This window comes from Danio rerio, chromosome 1 (assembly GCF_049306965.1).
Source record: "Danio rerio strain Tuebingen ecotype United States chromosome 1, GRCz12tu, whole genome shotgun sequence".
NCBI classification, from domain to species: domain Eukaryota; kingdom Metazoa; phylum Chordata; class Actinopteri; order Cypriniformes; family Danionidae; genus Danio; species Danio rerio.
This window is the reverse complement of record NC_133176.1, coordinates 38,290,253-38,312,602: the sequence shown is the minus strand read 5'-3', so window position 1 is coordinate 38,312,602 and position 22,350 is coordinate 38,290,253. Positions and strand designations below refer to the sequence as shown.

At 37.5% G+C, this 22,350-nt stretch overlaps 1 protein-coding gene and 1 long non-coding RNA gene across 2 annotated transcripts in view; both read left to right on the top strand.

The window, feature by feature from the left end:
* The first annotated feature begins 5,113 nt into the window (after positions 1 to 5,113).
* LOC141386116 (uncharacterized) overlaps positions 5,114 to 22,350 on the top strand; it is a 207,664-nt gene continuing 190,427 nt past the window's right edge. Inside the window, exons 1-3 of the long non-coding RNA XR_012407155.1 lie at positions 5,114 to 5,199; positions 5,498 to 5,540; positions 5,638 to 6,430. This is a non-coding gene — a long non-coding RNA (uncharacterized lncRNA). The remainder of the gene's footprint in view (positions 5,200 to 5,497; positions 5,541 to 5,637; positions 6,431 to 22,350) is intronic.
* On the top strand, positions 7,795 to 10,232 carry LOC137495269 (uncharacterized). Its single transcript, XM_068220911.2, has 4 exons — positions 7,795 to 8,106; positions 8,203 to 8,343; positions 8,492 to 8,589; positions 8,732 to 10,232. The coding sequence occupies exons 1-4, from the start codon at positions 7,932 to 7,934 to the stop codon at positions 9,308 to 9,310; spliced, it is 993 nt and encodes a 330-aa protein (XP_068077012.2). The 5' UTR covers positions 7,795 to 7,931; the 3' UTR covers positions 9,311 to 10,232.

Below are 22,350 nucleotides of genomic sequence, written 5' to 3'. Positions count from 1 at the left end.
GTGCCACATGCGAGCCACATCTTAATTCAGCTTCCCCTTCAGGGCCCAGTGTTTTTAGCATGCCTACCATAGACTGCACATGCAAAGCAAACCTTTCAAAAGCTGCTGTGTCTCCTCGCTTTATCTCTGGTGAGTCCATGACTGCAGCTATCTTCTTTAAAGCAACATGATGTGGCTGCCCAAACTTCTCATACAATGCAGCCATCGTGTCAGAGAATGGCATGGGTGAGTTAATGTATGAGTCCGCTATTAGGCAAGCTTCCTCTAACCTCAGATGGTCTACTAAAACCTGATATTTGAAAAGCTCTGAGGAGTCTGCTGGCAACAGATTCATCAAGGCAAGCTTCAGCCGGGAAAACTCCATTGGGTCTCTATGAATGAAGAAAGGAATTTTTGGTGCCGGCTCTCTGTATTCTTTCTCTTCAAATCTTACTGATGAAGACTGATATGGTAAGTATTGAGAGGAGGCTCGTTGAACTACGTGAGGCCTAGCTGAGTGTCTAGGTGGGATTGCAGGTTCAGAATGATCTATAACATGAGGGGAGCCAGCAACTGGAGAGTAATGATGTGATCTTCGAGGTTGAGACTGAATGGCGTTAGGCTGGCTAGCCTTTCTAAAGTGTAGAGGTTCTGTTCTCATGGGTGTTGAAGCCAGATAACCCTTTGATGTCAAGCGGGTTGCAGCACTCTCTTTCATGAGTTGGAGGTCATTCATCATTTTATCTATGATAGCAACCATATCCTTTTCCTCACTCTCTGGCGGTGCTAATACTTCTGCAGATGGCCATGGCGGAGGCAGGGCCCAGTTATCATACTCCTCAACTTCAGGTTGGGCTGGGAAGTCAGGCTGAACAGGTGGAGGTGGCATTGGCCATTGTTCTGACATGGGTATCTGTGCTGGAGTTGCAAGAGAGCGTTCTCCCTTCTGGTTGCTCCAATGCTGTGCATAACTGCTTGGCATAACCTCAATATGTCTATTAGGCATTACTGCATTATACTGCACACTTCTTTCCTGTCTATGTGATGTTGGAGTATCTGCCCACTCGGTATATGGTTCATTAGAACAAACTGCTACCAGGACTGTAATTATCATAATCACTGACATCCGATTCCAACTGAACCTGACGAGGCATTGGTGAACGTGCCATTTCCGTAGCTGTTCCTCCTTGTTGGGAGCTAAAGCCCTCTAGTCCATGCATATGCTGTATTACACTTAAATGAGGTAAAACATGCGTCTGCTGTCTTATTGGTCCAACCTCATAATCCTCAAGATATCTTGGCAGTCTCTGCTGTCGCTTAGGTCGCATAGATAGGGACCGGGATGCTTCACAACTTTGTTTCATGTTCCCAGAACAACTGTGTACTCCGGCTCGAAGGACCAAAATGTTAATGAGAATAGCTCAGGACTGTAATAGCTAGCTCTTGAATAGGGGAGTTGAGTTGGTCTGGGTGTGTTGGTTAGAACACCAAAGCCGGAGAAGGAATATACTTGAATGATTTATTGATTACAGTCATATGCAGAGGGGGAGCCAGTTGTAACTTGTATGTTTATGTCTTCTAACAACATACATGGAATGGGCATGGATACTGGATGATGAGTCTCCAGACTTCGCTCGGCTCCTTTCTCTCCTCGTTGAGTGAACGTAATGACTGATTCACGGAGAAATCGGAAGTGCGCCGAACTGTGAATCACTCCACATCAATGCGCGGCAATGCGCCATAATAAAAGTCCCCGCGATTCAGAGTAAGGCACTGCTTTATATCACTGTTACAGTCTCTTATTTGCAGCCTTTCGCACAATGATCACGTAAAAAATTCAGCTTTGCATCACAGGACAAAATCTCATTTCTATTCAAACAGAACATATTTATTTTAAACAACCGTCAATATACAATTCGTCCAATAATAAAAAAAAAAATTTGAGTAATGGTTCACATCTCAATTTTATCACTTGACCCCATAAAAAAATTAATAGTTAGTAATGGTTGCCATGAAGTCCATGAAAGTAAAAAGCCCATCGAGTTTCTGTTTAATATGCATGCACTGGCCTGTGTTAAAGACCTTAAAATTTTACATTGTTCAAAACAAATATTTCTTGGTTGAGCTCTCCCAATTCACCTATAGCACATGTCTTTGGACTGTGGGGGAAACCAGAGCACCCGGAGAAAACTCACGCCAACATAGGCAAACTTCACACAGAAATGCCAACTGGCCCAGCCGGAACTCAAACCAGCAACCTTCTTGCTGTGAGGCAAAAGTGCTAACCACTGAGCCACCATGTCGCCAACTAAAGATATGATTTTACAAATGATCTATACACTCTTGCTAATAAGATGAATTAGTCAATTAACAGGCAATATTATTCACACTCCTGAGGGCGGATCACATTAAACTACGAATACAGTACATTAATTTAAAGTGAACAAATGTCAGTTTTGTGGTTTTGACTATCACAAAGAAAACTCTTAATGAATCCTTTGTCTCAATAAGGACAACATTATAAGCCTTCCTAATATTTGTTTTCTTTTCAAATAGTCCTGAGTTGTTTGATGGAGATAATATAGCCTATATTTATAATTTTAAAACACAATAGTTTTAATAACTCAATTCTTGTCTTCATTATGAAGTGATTAATATTTTACTAAAGTGCAGTTTAAAGGTTTAGTTAAGTTAATAAGGTTAAGTTGTATTAATAAGGCAAGTCATGATTGGACAACAGTTATTTTTTAGACAATCTAAAAAGGGCTAATAATATTATTCCCAGCCATTTAATTTTTTTTTTCATTCATTCATTTATTTTCTTTTCGGCTTAGTGCCCTTATTAATCAGGAGTCACCACAGAGGAATAAACCGCCAACTTGTCCAGCAGATGTTTTACACAGCGTATGCCCTTCCAGCTGCAACACATAACTGAAACATTCATACACACGCATACACTACGGACAATTTTAGCTTACCCAATTCACCTATAGCGCATGTCTTTGGACTTGTGGGGGAAACCCACGCTAACACAGGGAGAATATGCAAACTCCACACAGAAATGCCAACCTTCTTGCTGTGAGGCGACAGCCTTCACACTGCGCCGCCCTTCCTTGTTATTATTTACTCAAACTTAAACATCTTTCACTTGCAATAAGATTTGATATTAATTATAAAGTTAATTTTAAGTACTGTACACAGCAAATTCATCAGAGTTAAATTCTCGGTGTTGAAGCATTTCAGAGTAAAGTGTTGACGTTAAAGAGTTAGATTTTGATAAATGAATATAATAAGAGTTAGAATTGATTTTATTCAGTGCGAAATCAAGGAGTTATCTTTTTTACTCTTTGTGGTGTTATTTCCAACATCCGGGAATTCATGCAGCCCCAGTCACTGAAGAATTTTCCAGACGCCATTTTCCATCTGAAGTTTAGAACAGCAACTGGTGAGTCAAACTACCTAAATGTTGGTATTTTACTGACTTTCTTTAAGGAAATACAGTTGTAAACATATTGTTAAGTTAATAACTTTAGAATGTAGTGACAATTTTAAACTTCTGCGGTTCATTCATGGTCGTTTGTGTATCTAGCTTAACTGCATTACTATTGACTTCTTTTCAAGAATGTTTTTATATATGCTAACGCATACATAGTGCATAAAACATCAAATGTACATGTTCAACACATTTCTGTCACGCTTAATGCCATTTTGTGCGTTGTTACCCATCTGTAAAATAAAATCGACACTTCTCCTTTAATTCGAAGCAAACTAGCGAGGGAATCCCCGGAGCAGCCAAGCCTACTCTGCCCGGATGCTAACGGCAACACAGGACGGTTTCCATAAGCTCTGGAGTTTCTAAAACATATCTGGTGAGTAAATGAACATATGCTTACTTGTAAAAGGCTTCCTGACTAAAACATATGATTGTTTGTTATCCGTGTATGTTAATTTGGTTATTTTAAACACCGCGGTCCTTTTAAACTGGTTAATTCGTGGCCGTCCATATACCGTTAGTCCATAGACTCGCGTGATAACGTACACTTGAATTATATTAAGTGTTGACAACCATTAAAATCGGAATGTTAACATTAATGTCTTTAAATGACCGCGTTTGCACTTTCTCAGACATTTGACGTTACAGAAGTCTCCCGGAAGTTGCGGGACTAACGTTAACGTTATCCCGCAAATGCAAAGAGACTCCCAGATGCTCAAGTAGATGCCCGCAAATGAATGATAATCTCCCGGAAATCGCGCGTCTCCCGCCCGGTCATTAAACACTTTGCACACCCCTCTCCACCGCATCCCTCCCAGCTCTTCAGGTACGTCGCGCGCAAGTCACCCCCACCGCTCTTTAGGTACGTCGCGCGCAACTCACCCCACCGCTCTTCAGGTACTCATCTCTCCCGCTACCTCCCGCAAATCAACTCTGTATCCCCCGAAAATGACTTTTCCCAGCTCGGGATGTCTGACGTTAGTAAGTTAGGCTATTTCTGTAGTCAGGAACATCTTAGTCAAGCTTTTTCTCCCGCACGATATTGTGCTTAAAACTAGGCTAAACTTAGCATGTACTGTACACAACATTTCCGTTTTATTAAAGACAATTTAGTACGTTGTAAACAGCCACCTGTCTGTAAAATTAATCAACTGATTCATATTTGAGCAGCCTAATGATGATACAGGTTTGATTTGTAGATTTATTATCAATAATCAACATCTGAATCAAAATATATCTGAAAAAGTGTGAGGCATACTTTGTGATGTTCATCTCTCTTTTTTTATCTGAAGGTTATGCATATGTGTTAGATACTAATGTTTTGTTGTTTTTTAACAGCCACAGTTCTCTATACAATAACACAAGACCCTGTGACAGTGGCTGATTAGAGACGGATGGTGTATTTCCAGAGTTGGTGAAATGACCAAGCACATCTTCTTGGTCATATGTGGTGATAATAATGAAGGTATGTTTGATAAAGTTCTGTTTTTGTTTCACAATAAGCTGAGAGGGTATTAGAGCATTAGAGAATAACAAATGACATGAAGGTGATAAGTTTTGTATTGTGGGTGAACTGTTACTTAAATAATGTTTTGCTCTTTGCTTTGCACTTTTCCTCTTCTGCTTATCCTAATATTTTAGATTATATTTGGACCTGAAACATTTGCTAGACTCCAGGAAAGGTGGCGTCAATACTGGTCCTGAAAGGGCCTAACAAGTTGAATCTGGTAAAGAAACACGCACACACACACACACACACACACACATGCTTACAGAAAACTTTAAGTTTATGAATATATTTTACACTGTGGCCAATATTTTGGGGAAGTCAGCATCACTAAATGATATAAAAGATTTTAAGCTCCTCTAAATTTTGCTCCAAGTGTTGTGTTAAATTCAGGATTCTGGACAGACAGCTGCCTGTTTTTCCAGTTCTAGTCATAGTGGTTAACCTAATTGTTTTTGGAGATCCAACAGTGATGTATGTGTTTTTTCTACTTTTCCATATCCTGTCACCTCAACCAGCTGGGAGAGTCAAGTTGTGGATCATCATGAAGATTTTCAAAAGGTGAGTTTAGATTTCTTGAATGTTTTATTTACTTTAATTGTTCTTTTAAATATATCATAGAATTTGATTGCAATTTGTTTTCAAACATTTTTCTTAGTTATGCTGGAGTCTTGAAGAGTTCTTAGAAGAGCATCACCCTATATCCGTGCATCAGGAACCACCAGACGAGCGATCAGCAGCTACTACATCGTCATGGATAAAAAGGTCATCCTGTGGCTGGGAAGCACTTCATTCACAGGACATGCTTGATGAGATTTCCTAGCTCCAGTTTGTTTTCACACAAGTTTACAGCATTTATACCTTAATTTAAACTGCTGTGTTTGATATGGAGGACCAAGGAAACACCATAAGTGAAAGATTAGCCAAGAAAGCACGCCAAGTTGTTTAAAATGTGATTTCATAAGAAAACTATGAGTGACGATATATTGAACTTTCAAATTGCTCTGATGAAACATCAAGTTTGGACCAAAGGACTAAAACACCCTTTTTGAGCACTGGTCATACATATTTTGTTGATACTGTCTGTACTAATAAAACATTTAAAGCATATTTGACATTGTTGCATTTTAAAAACTGAATGAATTGTTGAAGTGGTGAATGTTTTCAAATAAAATGTTTTTTCTTTTGTAATTTACAGTCTATTTGAGTTTTTTTTACCATATTTACACTCAAGAGAGTTGAATAAAATAATATATTACACCAGGCGGTGTTAAATATAGTTACATTTTTTAACTCTGCCCAGAGTTAAAATTAACCCTTACTTCGGTGTCAATGTGCCAACCCTTTTGAAAGTGTTGATTTAACTCTGTTTTGAGTGGACCCCATGAGACACTTTCAAAGTGTTGAAATTAACACCCATAGAGTTGTTTTGGGTCCCCATATTTTGCTGTGTATAGTTATTAAAAATATCATGTTTTAAAATGTTTAAAACAAATATTATCTAAACAACACTTGGGAAAGACTCTTTTGTCTTTGCAATGATGACAGTGTATACTATTTTACTAAAGTGCAGTTTAAAGGCTTAGCTGAGTTAATAAGTTATATAGACCATTTCAATGTGGTCTTGTCATTGCCCCGTGAACGTTTCCTGCTTGTTATCAAACTATTTTATAATAACTATTTCCAGTAACAAGGAGCAATTCAAACATAACTTACTCTTAAAATAGCTCTCATAACATTATTTGTCAATATGTGGCTCTTTTCGGATTCTTAGAAGCAATAAAAACAATAAATGTACAACAGGAATTATGTTAAGACCATTGTTTTTGTTTACATCCCTCAAAATGGTCTATTAAAGTCATAATTGGACAAAAGTTATATTGTAGACAATCGGGGAAAGAATAAAGGGGCAATAATATTGTCCCCAGTGATTTTAAACTGTTCATGAAAATACTTTTTTTTTATTCAACCCAAACTAAATAAAAATTTTTCCCCACAAAAAATATAAGATAGGAATACTGTGGAAAAATGTCCTTGCTCTGTTAACAAAAACTCTGTAAATATTTACAAAAGAATTTAAATTTCACAGGAGGGCTTAATATTTTGTCTTCGAATGTATAGCCGTTATCTACTGTGAAAACATATGCTGGAATAGTTGGCGGTTCACTCTGCTGTGACGTCCCAGATGAATAAATTTATAATTATTTCAACATAAAAAACAAGCAGATTTTGCTATTTAAATATGTAAAGCATAAAGCATAAGCAAATTAATAAATGTTTGAAATGTTTGTGCAAGTGATTTAATTATTTATCTGCCCACACTATTATTAACTTATATAGTTATTTATGCAGAAATTTGTGTGTGTTTATATATATTAAATCATTTGCATATTTATTTATTGATGCAGGCAATTTTTAATTATTTATTTTTTTACTTGCATATTTATTTTTTATTTTTTTATTGATGCAGGAATCTGTGTTTTTATTTAATTTTTTATGTGTTTATTTGCACATTTATTTATTTATTATTTCTGCAGGTTCTGTCTATAAGCTTTGGTAACAATTTGCAAAGAAACTAAAATTTCAAAGGAAGGCTCAACAATTTGTCTTCATTTAAATCTCCATTTAATTAATTGAACATATAAATTGCATTTAAAACAGCTTTTGTGATCATTTAGATTTCTTGAGCTGATCATATTTGATTTTATGTAATATCAAAGTCTCTTTAAGTGTATTCCATATCGTCTTTGCTAACATGCATTTATCCTGAGTCATTTCACTTTTAAAAGTAAACACTGAGGCAGAGATCACTTTTAGAACATTTAAAATCTGATGATGCGTATATAATCTCTACATCACACCAGAGTACTTGCAGCAGAAACATTTAACATTGTTGGTTTACAGTAGCAAGAACGATCACTGATTCTGTCCAAGCGAACAAACTGTGTCTATATGGCGAACGACGAACTGAATATGGAGATCACGAGTACAACTGTGATGGAGAAGCCAAAGAAAAACCGGCGCTTAAAACTGCCCTCTTTCCTGAAACCTGCCAGGAAAAACAAGATCTTCCGAAGGCAGAAAGAGACGCCGCAGTTCAAGCAAACGCCTGACATTGGCAATGATTGTAAGTCATATTTATATTGTGAAATGAGTATGAGTTTCCTTGATTTACATGTCGAGATCTAAAAAGTGTGTAAACTACAATCATTTCTCTTAATAGATGAAGTGGAGGAGGACGAGGGTACAACAAAGAGGAAAAAGAGTAAAGTGGCCAATTTCCTCAAAGCTGCCAGAAAATTCTTCAGGATGTCCTGCTTTGGCCAGACTGAGGAGCAGCTCTCTGCCTCTGTAGACTCTGATGGTAAATAATTATATTTATTGCTATTTTTTTTTACCTATGATGTGATGAATAATTAGTATTTTTAATTACACTTCACCCAAGTTTAACATCGCCTTGAGAATGAATGACTGTGTAAACTGTGTAACTGCAATCATTTCTCTACTGACAGATGACATTCTCTGCCCATCTGAGTCTGACCAGAGTCTGGAGGTTGCTCTTGTCATCACTCACAATCATGAAGAGAGTTGTGTGAATGACGACCTAAAGGTGAGTATATAAAGATGACCAACTGTTTAATGCATGTTCTCCTGATGCTTTTACTAATATATCAAGAGTCTGTTTCAAGATCAGTGAGTGGAATGATATCTGCTTACATGTGAACTGACTTGAGTTTGGTTTTGTTCTGCAGGTGGATGAGAAAGATGACATGAAGACACACAACACAGAGCATGTGAACAAGGAGGAGGAGGTGGAGGAGATGAGGATGAATGATGAGAAGGACAAGGAGGAAAAGATTAAGAAGAGGAGGAGGAGAAAGAGGAATAGCAAGATGAAGGAGGAGGAGAAGGAAGAGGAGGAGGTGGTGAAAGAAGAGATGATGATACAAGAGGAGAGTTTGAAAGAAAATGAAGAGGATGAGGAGGATAAGAATGAGAAAGAGATGAAGCTAAAAGAGAGAATGAAAGAAAATGAAGCAGAAGAGAAGGAAAACATGAAGAAAAGGAAGAGAAAGAGAAATAGCAGGATAAAAGAGGAGGAGAAGAAAGAGGAGGTGATGGTTGAGGGAGAGATGAAGATAAAAGAGGAGAGGATGAAAGAAAATGAGGAGGAGGATATGAATGAAGAGGAGATGAAGGAGGAAGAAACAGAGGGGGAGGAAGAAAAGCCAAAGGAGGAGAAGAAAAAAAGAATCAAGAAAAGAGACAGCATGAAAACCAGAAGGATGATGAGGATGAGAAGCAAAAGGAGACGACTGGGGAGAGTATGAATGAGAAAGAGAAAGAGATGTAATAAAAATGTTGAAAAAAACTTTCTGGCCTAAAATATTTTTGTGCAAAAAATAAACAGTGCTGAGTCAAAAAATGCATCATTTTAGCCTACAAGATTTAATGTGCAAAAAAGAAAATATGTTGTACGCAAAGGGGTTTGCCGACACAAAGTTTTACATAAAAAATGTGCAAAATACCTGCACAACACTAAGCTGTATGTGTTAAAAGGTAAGAGCAAAAAACCTAATTAGCAATAGCAATTTGATGTAAAGAATTATAATGTTTGTGTGTTTATGATGTGTTTTAACGTTTATAATAGTGTATATGGATCTATTTTATCTTCATTTTATGTCAAGCTTCTCGTGGACAAGTGTTGAGAATTAGCAAGTCTGCTAAAACACTTCAAATGCATTTGGTTGTCCAGTGTAATTAAAATAACCATTTATTAGTATTGTTACTGTTGCCCTGTTTGTGTTATGCTGATTATCCTGCTGGAAATCACCTTCGTGAGACTGGCTCACTGTGCTCATTAAGAAATGGACATGCTCAGTTACATTACATATGGAAGTCTGTGACATTTAAATGATGCCACTTTGTTACTGAAGAGCCCAAAGTGAAAAACTCCTCACAGCACTACACCATCAGCAGCCTGAACACCTGATACAAGGCAGGATGATCCATGCTTTCAATTGATTTGCACCAAATTCTGATACGACCGTCCAAATATTGCATATGAAATGGAGATTTAAGCCTCAAACCTTAGTGTCAAGTCTTAAAGCTAAATGCGTTATATTATCATGCTAAATGTGTTACACCTAGCTAACATTAATCCAGCAGTTGACAAACAGTGAACTGAGCTATTGTGTAACTGTCATTACAGACATATTTAGTGACTTCCTGTTTTAAAAACTCACCATCAGCCATCTTGACGTTTGTTACAATGGCAGTCGATCGTCTTCTTGTGTCCTTCATTCTTGTCCTCATCTCTGAAACAGGTAAGAGAGTTGATTAACAAATGTAGAAGAATGTAATGGTCTTGTGTTTGATCATTTCAGTGTTAAATGTCTGATGAGGTTAAAGCTAAGCTAATATCTTTATTCAGCATTAGTTGATCCAGCATTTAGATGCTAATAAAAGACGTTTAATGTTACAGAAAAACACAAATGTCTATCTGCTCTTAAACTTGGCATTGTGGGAATTAAAGAATAAAGAAATTGGAGGTGATGTACAGCCCTTAAAGATTTTCACATTTCATATTAAATTGTTTTGCTCAATATAAGTTGACAACCATCTGTCATCAAAACAGAATATCTGTATATCTGTGGATTGATTAATTGATTACTTTATTCTCTATAGATCATGATTATTTCCAGGTTTTTCTTTTCTAAAGTTCTGTTTTTGCGCAATTTGTTATAAAATTTGTCCTGTGAGTGTTTCCTTAAAAAATGTAATAAATGTGAATGTTAAAGTGATCCTGTTTGTATGAGGACAATGACAAATGATAGGAAATGACACTTTGGGAGAAAAAGCAATAATTGAAATTTATTTAACTTCATTGTTTAATTAAATGTGAAAGTTGATGGAATAAGATGAAAGTGCAAAGTGAATCTACTGAACGGCGTCTTTCGCTCTCCTCAGGGTTCAGTGCTGAGATCACTGTGTTTGTGCAGACTGGAGATTCTGTTTAACTGGATTTACAGACACAACAACTACCAGAGTTTGATGATTTATTCTGGATAAATGATAAATATGAATATATAATTAACTATTCTAATGAATATAAGAAGATTAAAACTTACTCGTCATATCAGAACAGAATAGAGTTTAATGAAACAAGCTTCTCTCTGACACTGAAGAACATGCAGAAGGCAGACAGTGGACGATACACAGCAAGAATAAACAGAGATTTAGACAAAGACATGTTGTATACAGAGTGTCTGTTATAGCTGAGTGTCATTTCTGTGTGTGATTTAACATTTTGCTCCATAAAAGACTATTCATAATTCATAAATGTAGTTTATGTTCAGTTTTTCACTTTCAGGTGTGCATATTTAAATCAGCTTACACCACTTTGTCTTTAGTTCAGGATTTTATCTCCTACTGCAGTTATAATTGACTAGTTAATACTCTTGTATGTGTATAAATGGTTTGGTCTTCAGCTTTGACAGTATATCGTATCACTCAGCTGATTGTGATCTTGTCAGTGTAAATGTGTGTTTTAGATGCAGTGGAGGCTCCTGTTCTGACTGTAAACTCAATCAGCAGTGACTCCTGTACTGTTAACTTCACATGCAGAGCTCAAGACCTCATCATTAATAACTCTAGCTATCAGAACAACCATTGCTCACCAGAGGAAGTGACATCACAGCAGATCAACACCCTCATCCTGTTCTGCAGTGAGGAATCGATCTTCTGTAACTACAGCAATCCTGTCAGCTGGAAAAAAGAGGAAATGGAGATTAAACCACTCTGTAGAGGTAACGATCTGCTCCTACAACACAAAAAAACTATCTATTTTGTGTACAAAATACTGTATATAAAACCTTATTTAACTAATTATTACAGATTTCTACATTCTAGAGAAAGAAATATCACTAAAACCCGCCCCTCGTCTATCTTTCATTGTGTTGATTACTGGAGTGATAATAATGATGATAGCGTTTGCTGGTTTGATCCTTTACTGTGTCTGCAAGAATAGAAAAGGTATGTGCATCTCACAAATACTGAAACATCTGATCACACATCTATTCCTGAAAGAGTTTCTTTATGATCAGAAAACACAGCTTAACAATGTGACTGGTCCAAAATTGAAGCTTTAAATCATGAATACTGTCTCACCACTGTCCCAAACGCTCAATTCATTCATTTTCCTTCAGCTTAGTCTTTTATTTATCAGGGGTCGCCACAGCGGAATGAACCACCAACTTATCCAGCATATGTTTTACACAGCGGATGCCTTTCCAGCCACAACCCAGTACTGGGAAACACCCATACACACACACACACACACACACACACACCTACATACATACATATATATATTGTAGGCAGCATACTGATGACACGTCGGCCTGGTCCCATATTCACCCCAGCTGGACCTCATCAGCCGGAGAGGCATAAAAGCCAGCCCCACACAGGAGGAAGACGAGCTTCATTTACACATGATTCCCTGCGCTAACGCTTGTGTCTCTCTGCCTCTCCCACAGCGGACTCCAGCTTGTGAACGATCCAACACCCGAACCCTTCACCTTCTCCCCAGAGCACTCGAGCACAAACACCAAGAAGAGCACCGTATTTCCACTATTTCACCTTGTAAATAAAGCACCCTCCGGGGGTTTGTTTGTAACCTACGCTACTGTGTTTGTGTTTTCCCTCTGCCTCTCTACAATATATACACACACACACACACACACACACATACAGTACGGCCAATTTAGTTCATCCAATTCAATTATAGTGCATTTGTTTGGACTGTGGAGGAAACCGGAGCACCCAGAGCAAGCCCACACCAACACGGAGAGAACATGCAAACTACACACAGAAATTCCAACTTGCCCAGTCGTGATGCGAACCAGCGACCTTCTTGCTGTGAAGCGACAGCGCTAAAATAATTTGTAGTATTTTTACAGGTCGACCACTTGGTTTCTTTAGATTTATAATGAATCTCTAAAGAGACTCTGAAAACCAAAGATCAGCACAAAGCTGTAGGCTGATACACACGTTTATATCAGAGAACTTTTATCTGAAAATCTGACAGCAGTCAAAAACAAACTAGCATGAGTCTACACAACTGTGATCTGTGAACATATTCTTATCTCTCAGGTGTCAAACAGGTGGAAGATTCAGACTATGATGATGTTGAGGTGAGACTCTTTGTTTTCTTCCTGTGGACATCAGATAATAAATGTCACCCTGTAGTGTCTGTGATGATGGTTTGGTTTTTTCTTTCAGACTGTTACTGGAGTATGATGTTGGACCTTTTTGCTCTACCAGCTGACCGCTTACCTCCATATGGACGGCTTTTCTGCTGTTACCAGTTTGTCCAGTAGCTCGCCATGTACATCGGCAGACTTAAGATGCAGAGAGGAGTTGACCAAGATGATGGGGTTCGAGTCTGGTGAAGAACAATTTCAGAAAGCGGGAAAGACAAAAACAAGCGCCAAAAATAAAATAAACAAGTAAATAACAGGGTGAGAATGTGGTTGTGGAGAGGTAAGCATGATTGAACACCCAATGAGGGGGGAGAGCATCCTCAGAGCCTGGCGGCTAATCAGCAGGCCAATCAGAAATAATAAATAACACCTGTTTACTCTAGTGATTGAGCCGGAGAGACACCCTTCTTAAGGAGAAGAGAAGGAGCAGCCGGGAGAAGAGGGAGAGAGCACACCCACACACAGCTACTGGTGTTTTGCAATTATATGCTAAATAAAAACTGTTACTTACCTTATATCGCCAACCCTGTCTTCTTCTTCCCACACAACAACGAACTTTACTACAGTGGTAAAATCTGAAAACGTGGTAATGTCACACAACCAGCGATCGCTTTCCAGGATCGCTGGTTTTCACACGAACTCTCTAAACTACATTTCTGCTTTTCCCAGGACTACATTTTCATACATGCACTGCTCCCAAACACGCACGTCTGTTCAGTCATCTATCCTGATTGCAAACACCAGCTGGACCTTGTTCACAGACTGATTTCACTCCATTCATAAGCCACTCTCTCACGCTACCAGTGGGCCGAGTCTTGTTTTCCCAGTGTGACATTACGAAGCGTTTCTCCCTGTCTTGTTTATCCGTGTTTAGACCCTAGCTTTGCATTCCTAGTTATCCTGTTTAGCCGCCTGCCTTTCGACCTTTTGCTTGTTTTACGTTTATGATTCTGGACTGCCTAAATATACCCGTTTGCACCTGATGACCACTGCTTGCCTGACATTGAATAAACTGCATATTGGATCTTACCTCCTGTTGTCTCCTGTCACTCCACCCCAGTTGTGGTAACAGGTAAAAATCAAGATGATGGCTTTTCTATTTTTTTTATTAACGGCTTTTGTAAATTGTTGGTTGGGTTTAGGGAAGTGGGTGGGTGGATCAATCAATACAATTGGTTGGGTTTAGGGAAGGAAGAGGGTGGGTCAGTTGATCGGTCAGTCAGTCAAACAGTCAGTCGACAGTGGCCTCAGGTGGGTTTTGGCAAGAACAGCATGCACTAATGGCACTCACGAGAGAAATTTGAGATTTTAAATAGCATAAACAGCGGCCTCTTGTAGATTCATGAAAACAAAAACAAAAAACAAAAAAAACAAAAACAAACGTAGCTCCTGGGACATATTTGGCATTCTCCAGAAATGTACATAGAGATACGTTTTCAAAATGAGCCTGGGTTGAACACTTTACAATGACAGCACATAAATAATAACATATTAATATGTAAACTAAACTACTTTATTATGAACTAATGATAAGTTAATCATGAACTAATTTTAATTACAACATGAGTCACAAGAGTTCATGTGTGAACAACGACTACCTTAAATACGTGTTTCATGTTGCAAATTATGTATTAATTAGCATTTAAGTTTAAGCTAAATGCAACCAGCATAAACTCAGCTGTTAATGTATTACCATGTCATGACTTTACTTGGAGGGGCACATCATCGTTAACTCATTTTAACTTGTTGAAGTTGACAGAACACTTCTTTATTGTTATTCAGTGTAAACGCACTAGACAGACATGCATAAGGAATTCATGAGTAGTTGAGAATAGGTTAAACTCAGATTTTTTTTTTTTTTAAGATTTGTTTATTAGATTTTTTTTGACAGTTAACAAACAAAGTAAAAAGAGACAATAACAGCACAAACAAAAAAAATATATATATATATAACAGTACAACATTGATAAAAATAAATAAATAAAACCACACTATAACCCTCATATTGTGCGACACACAGTATATGACATGCATAAACACTATATGATGTGCATAAATCAATTTTCAAATTGAGCATATAAACAGGTCTGTACGAGACGTTGAGGTTGACAGCATGGTGTATTAAGTAAAATAAACAGTAATAATAAAATAAAATAAAATAAACAAACTGAAAAAAATAGAAAATAAATTTTAAAAAAAAAGCGAGAAAAAAAAGGGAAAATGTATTAAACTAAATAGGCTGGGGGGTGGAACATTCTTAACTTGTGGTTTTATGTCAAGAAAAAGTTGTATGTTCGTGCTATATCAGCAGCACTAATACTCAACTGGAAGCACAGATCAAAACAACAATGCAAGAATGGCAACCATTCACTCCACAGTAATTGCCTCAAGTCTCAGAGATTTAACATGTTCCAAAAAAGGCAACCAAATATTAGAAAATTTGACCACTGAACCTCGAAGACTATGTTTAATTTTTTCTAATTTAACAAAAAATAAGGCATCTTTAATCCACCGAGTATGGGATGGGGGTTGAGGAGACTTCCACTGCAACAAGATGCACCGCCTAGCTAATAATGACAGAAAAGCTATTAATTCAGAAAAATAAAATGGTAACTCACAGTCAGGGGGAAGAACTCCAAACAGGCCAATTAACGGAGAAGGAGCAATATTAATAGATGTAATTGCTGAAAATGAATCGAAAACAGACTCCCAAAAAGAAAACAAAGCTGGACAGGTCCAAAACATGTGAACTAGATTTGCAGGTTCAGCATGACATTTGTCACAGGTTGGATCAATAGCAGGGAACATGCGAGCCAGTTTACACTTAGACCAGTGAACTCTGTAAACTACTTTGCACTGTAAAATCCCATGGCGAGCACATACAGATGATGTATGGACCTTTTGTAAAATTGTTGACCAAATATCTTCTTTTATGTCTATGTTAAGATCCCTAGCCCAAATGAAACGCAAATTATCAGATGTAGAAGTATGAGACGTGAGCAAGGAGTTGTATATTTTAGAGATGGCTCCATTTTGACCGGGATTTATATTAGAGATGGTATCGATCAGGGTAGATGGTGGTATAGTAGGGAAACCGGGAAAGTATTTACGCACAAAATCCCGAATCTGAAAATATCTGAAAAGTTGTGACTTTGGTAGACTATACTTTTGAGTTAGTTGTTCAAATGACGCAAAAATATTATCAATGTAGAGGTCTTTGATAGAAACAATTCCACATCTCACCCATGTTACAAAAGCCTTATCATTAAGCGAGGGAGGAAAAAGAGGGTTAGAGTGAACAGGACATAGAAGAGGTGTGATCTGTAAATTGAAGTGACGTCTGAGCTGAACCCAGATCTTAAGACAATTTTTAACTATAATATTTTTAGAATACTGTGATGGTGAAAATGGCATGGGTAGGCATAAAAGAGAAGTGAGTGAGGGAGTGCCACATGAAGCCTCCTCAATCCTTAACCAAGCAGGAGGTTCAGCATTAGAAAGTTGCCAGAATAGCATGTTGCGGATATTTGCAGACCAGTAATAAAACAGGAAATTTGGTAATGCTAATCCACCCAACTCCTTATTTTTTTGTAATATGCCTTTTCGAATTCTAGGAGTTTTTCCATTCCAGATAAAATGAGAGATGGCACTATCAAGAGAATTAAAGAAATGTTTTGGAATAAAAATTGGTATGCATTGAAAAAGATAAAGAAACTTGGGCAGTATGTTCATTTTAATACAATTTATCTTACCAGCAAGTGATAGGGGCAGCAGAGACCAACGATGAAAATCTTCAGACACTCTATCCATCAAAAAAGAGAAATTACTTTTAAACAGATTTGAGTAATTCTTGGTTGTACATATGCCCAAATATGTAAAATTATCAAGTGATATTTTGAATGGGAGTTTAGAAAGTTGGTATGCTTCAGCTGCAGAATTTATAGGCAAAAGTTCACTTTTATGAAAATTTAGTTTATATCCTGAAACTAGCCCAAATTCCTTCAGCAGGTTCAACACACAAGGTATAGATCGGTCCGGGTCAGAAACGAAAAGTAAAAGATCATCTGCATAAAGGGACAGTTTGTGCACTAAGTCTCCTCTAATAATTTCCTTTATGTGGCTGGACCTGAGAGCTATCGCCAGTGGCTCAATAGCAATGGCAAACAGTAGGGGTGAGAGTGGACAACCCTGACGAGTGCCACGCTCCAAAGGGAAATAATCAGAATAATCATTATTAGTACGGACACGGGCCAGGGGGAGGGCATAAAGAAGTTTAATCCATGACATAAACTTACTTCCAAATACAAATTTTTTTAATGAGTAAAATAAATAAGGCCACTCCACCCGATCAAAAGCCTTTTCCACATCCATTGAAATAACCAATTCTGGGTATTTTGAAGTAGAGGGAGAGTATAAAATATCAAATAAACGTCTAATATTGTGGAAAGAATGTCTACCCCTTTACAAACCCTGTTTGATCGGCGGAGACAATTGAGGGCAAAATATCTTCTAAATGCTTTGACAGCATCTTAGCTAGGATTTTAACATCCACACATAACAGGGAAATGGGGCGATAATTACTGCAGGAAAGGGGATCCTTTCCTTTCTTTAAAATAAGAGAAATTGTGGCCTGTCTAAGAGTGAGAGGCAGTGTGCCAGATTCTAAGGAGTCATTAAACATATTTAAGAGTAGTGGAGAAAGCTTATCAGCAAAGGCCTTGAAAAACTCAGTAGGAAATCCATCGGGCCCAGGGCATTTCCCATTCTGCATAGCTGACAATGCCTTTTTAACTTCTTCTACTGAAAAGGGCACATCCAACCTGGAAGAGGTTTCAGAGTCGATTGAGGGAATGTTAAGGGACTGAAAGAAGTTATCTAATTGAGCTTCATCAGATGAGCACTCAGACTTGTATAATGAATAGTAGAAATTCTTAAATTGTTTATTAATATTTTGAGGGTCGATTGAAATACCATTGTCAGTGTTAATTTGTGTTATGTGTTGCGCTGAAGCATATTGTCAAATCTGATGGGCTAAAATTTTGCCAGGTTTGTCTCCAAACTCATAATACTTATGACGTGATTTAAGTAATGCTTCAGTTGCTTTATTAGCCATCAAGATATCAAATTCTGCCTTCTTCATAAGTAAATCTTTATTGAGTTCAGGGTCAGGTGTATCCACACATCTAGATTGCAAATCTGCCAGTTCTCAATGGTAGTGCTTTTTTCTGCAGTGAGCTTCTTACGGTGGGCAGAATAAGATATTATCTCTCCACGCAGGTAAGCCTTACAAGCCTCCCAAATTGTTGATGCGGACACATCTGGAGTAATATAAGTAGAAAGAAAAATATCTAAGCGATTATTAATGGTTTGAATAAAGTCAGGATCAGTGAGTAATAGTGAGTTAAAACGCCATGGTGAACTTGTTGAAGGACTACCCGGAAAAGATATGTCCATTGTGACAGGAGCATGATCTGAAATAACTATAGGATTATATGTACAGGTTTTTACAAAGGGGAGTAGTTTCTTGTCGATGAGAAAATAGTCAATTCGTGAAAAAGATCCATGCACGGGGGAAAAAAAAGAAAACTGTTTATCGCAAGGGTTGAAAAAGCGCCATACATCAGAGACTGAATGCTGCTCCATAAATAGCTTTATGACTTGGGATGACTTAGACAAAGAAAGGGGCCTGGTAGATGAACGATCCAATAAAGGATCTAGGCAGCAATTAAAATCACCACCAAGGATAAGCTGGCAATAATTTATATCTGGAAGAGAATACAGGAATTTACTAAAAAAATCCATGTTGTCCCAGTTTGGGCCATATACATTAGCAAGAATTAAATTGTTGCCATTGAGCTTCCCTACTACAACAATAAAGCGACCATTGGGGTCTGAGATTATTTTAGTTACCGAGAGTGGTACTGACTTGTGCACAAGAATAGCGGTGCCTCTTGCCTTATTTGAAAATGAAGAATGAAAAAGCTGGCCCACCCATCCTTTACGAAGTTTAAGATGGTCCGCTGGTATTAAGTGCGTTTCTTGCAAAAAGGCGATTTTAGTGTTTAAAGATTTCAGGTGGTCAAACACTTTGCTGCGTTTTGCTGGCGAATTTAACCCTTTCACATTCCAGCTAATGAGTCTCAGTGTACCACTTGGTACTGTTCTTACATTACTTGACATAAAATCATTTTAGAGATCATGAATCTGTACATATTTGCTTTACACTTCAATTGTGCCCCCGGTAGCACACAAAAATGAGATGATGAATAACAAATTAAAACAAACAAAAACAAAAGAAAAAAAAAGAGAAAAAGAAAAGAAAAAGGAAGAGAAATAACAACATTAAACAAATCAACATTTAAATCAGTTGCTGTAACGAACATAAACAGCAACAAACATTCTCTGATACAATGATCTGCAAACTTCACAACTTCCTTATATTTAACTCGCAGCTTCCACAGCATAATGAAATACAAATAGAACTTTCAGACATCTCAAAAGCTATAGTCATATAAGCAGAGATGAGGGCTTGAAAAAAAAAACAAAGAAAAAGAAAGCCCCAAACTTATTTCTATAGATAATCATTATTATATTGCAAAAAAAAAAACAAGTATTATGTACTTTTATAAATTATCCCAGAATTCACAGTTCAAAAACAAACAAAAAATGGGGTCAAAATTATTTACAATAATGTCAACATCACCTTTTTAGAGACAGCCTACTAGGCATATGTAGGTATATGTATGTAAACGAGAAGGGTGTCCGTTTAATTGCTTACAAGTTCGTACTTAAGTCCTGTACGAATTTCACAGCCGACGAGGCGGACTGGATCCATGACTTTACCCCGTTAGGCAGAGTGATGCGCAGTCTCGCTGGGTACAGGAGCGCTGGTTTGTACCCCCGCTTGTATAGCTCGGCCATCGGACCTCTGTATTCAGCACACTGTTTCAAAACGTCAGGGCTGTAATCATCAAAAAGGCGTATCGGGTGGCTTTTGTAGTACAAGGTTCCCCGTTTACGGGCTTCGCAGATAACCAGGTCTTTAACTTGGAACCGGTGAAAGCGTAAGATTACTGGCCGTGGTTTTCCTCCTGGAGCTGGTTTCGGAGCAAGGCTTCGATGTGCTCTATCAAGTTCGGGGGGTGAAGCAAGGACATCCGTGCCAAAAACATCCGCAAGTAGTTTGGAAAAAAACTCGGTTGGGCGGGGACCCTCGATTGATTCAGGTAAGCCAATGATCCGTACGTTTTGGCGTCTGCTGCGGCCCTCCAGGTCAGATACTTTAAGTTTGAGCTGCTCGTTATCCTTCTGCAAATCAGAACAAGTTTTTTCCAGCTGCTGCAGCCGCTGGTCAACGAGCGTGGCATTTGTTTCCAGAGAGCCAATGCGTTGTCCGTGGTCGGCAATAGTGGAATTAATGCTGTCCAACGCTGAAGCGAGGGACTCAAACGAGGACTTAAAATCGCTTGACAGGCCCTCTCTGTGTTCCTCCAGGAGCGCGCTAATGTCGGCCATAGTTATGCTAGATACTGACGAAAGTTCCTTGTCTTTTTCTGATTGCTTTCCTTTAGCCTTTGACATGGTAACGCGAAAACTGTCGTTAGCCCAATAACTGAAAAAAAAAACGATGTCTATTAAGATAATTATAAGTAAAGCTGTGGGAGCAAGCGGAGCATGCGACTACTCTGCACGCCTCATAACCGGAAGTCCGGTTAAACTCAGATTTGATTTCAGGTTATTGGGTAATATACTAATAAGATTACTTACACTTTCTTTGTCTAATTTGTTATTTCTTCATGTGAATTATTACAGCATATTTAGTACTGCAATTATTGATTTATAATTGTTTTTTCAAAAAACATAATCAAGGTTAAAACTTATCCTATTATTTTTTACATGACATAAATATATACATTTTTTTATTTTGTATTAGTAGTTTTGTTGTGAACAAAAGATTGCCAAAGTATGGAAAGACAAAGTTACTTTTAAAGGCAGTAAATGATGTTTAATGATTTACTCTGTCCAAATGTATTCTCTAAAAAAAAAAAAATAAAATATATATATCTTAAAGCATATATATAATGCTGCACTCTTTTTTTTGTCATTTATAGCCACATAGATGTAATGTCTTTCACACAGATGCCAGACAATAATAGAAAGCATAATTCGGCAAGTCACAGACAACATTTGCTGAATTACTGTAATGAAAAATGAGACAGAATACATGCAGTTATTCATTTAATAAATACAACTATTAGCCAAATAAGTTAAACTCATATAATGTAGATTAATGGGGATAAGAGCTGTCAAGAAATATACATTTATGGAGAATGTTAACGAACAGGACTTAAACTCCAGAGCATTGCTCAAACAAAGCTTTTATTTGTTTTTAGAAGACAAAAATAAATTTTTATGGTGTTTTTAAAAAAGGTTTTGTTCAATTTTGGGAGGAATAATTCAAATTGCTAACTTACCAAGGGCACAATTAGTTGATCAAAATACTCATAAAAGATCAGTTTGTTTTGTCAGTTTATCAATGAGGACTTGAAGAGCATTTATGAATGATCACGTAAAAAATTCAGCTTTGCATCACAGGACAAAATCTCATTTCTATTCAAACAGAACATATTTATTTTAAACAACCGTTAATATACAATTCGTCCAATAATAAAAAAAAAAAATTTGAGTAACGGTTCACATCTCAATTTTATCACTTGACCCAATAAAAAAATTAATAGTTAGTAATGGTTGCCATGAAGTCCATGAAAGTAAAAAGCCCATCGAGTTTCTGTTTAATATGCATGCACTGGCCTGTGTGAAAGACTTTAAAATGTTACATTTTTCAAAACAAATATTTCTTGGTTGAGCTCTCCCAATTCACCTATAGCACATGTCTTTGGACTGTGGGGGAAACCAGAGCACCCGGAGAAAACTCACGCCAACATAGGGCGAACATGCAAACTTCACACAGAAATGCCAACTGGCCCAGCCGGAACTCAAACCAGCAACCTTCTTGCTGTGAGGCAAAAGTGCTAACCACTGAGCCACCATGCCGCCAACTAAAGATATGATTTTACAAATGATCTATACACTCTTGCTATTAAGAT

Bases quoted from the DNA above. Each gene is read 5' to 3' on its own strand.
- LOC137495269 (XM_068220911.2), top strand. From the start codon at position 7,932: ATGGCGAACGACGAACTGAATATGGAGATCACGAGTACAACTGTGATG. The intron at 8,107-8,202 runs GTAAGTCATATT...TTCTCTTAATAG, and splicing joins GCCTGACATTGGCAATGATT to ATGAAGTGGAGGAGGACGAG. The intron at 8,590-8,731 runs GTGAGTATATAA...TTTGTTCTGCAG, and splicing joins GTGTGAATGACGACCTAAAG to GTGGATGAGAAAGATGACAT.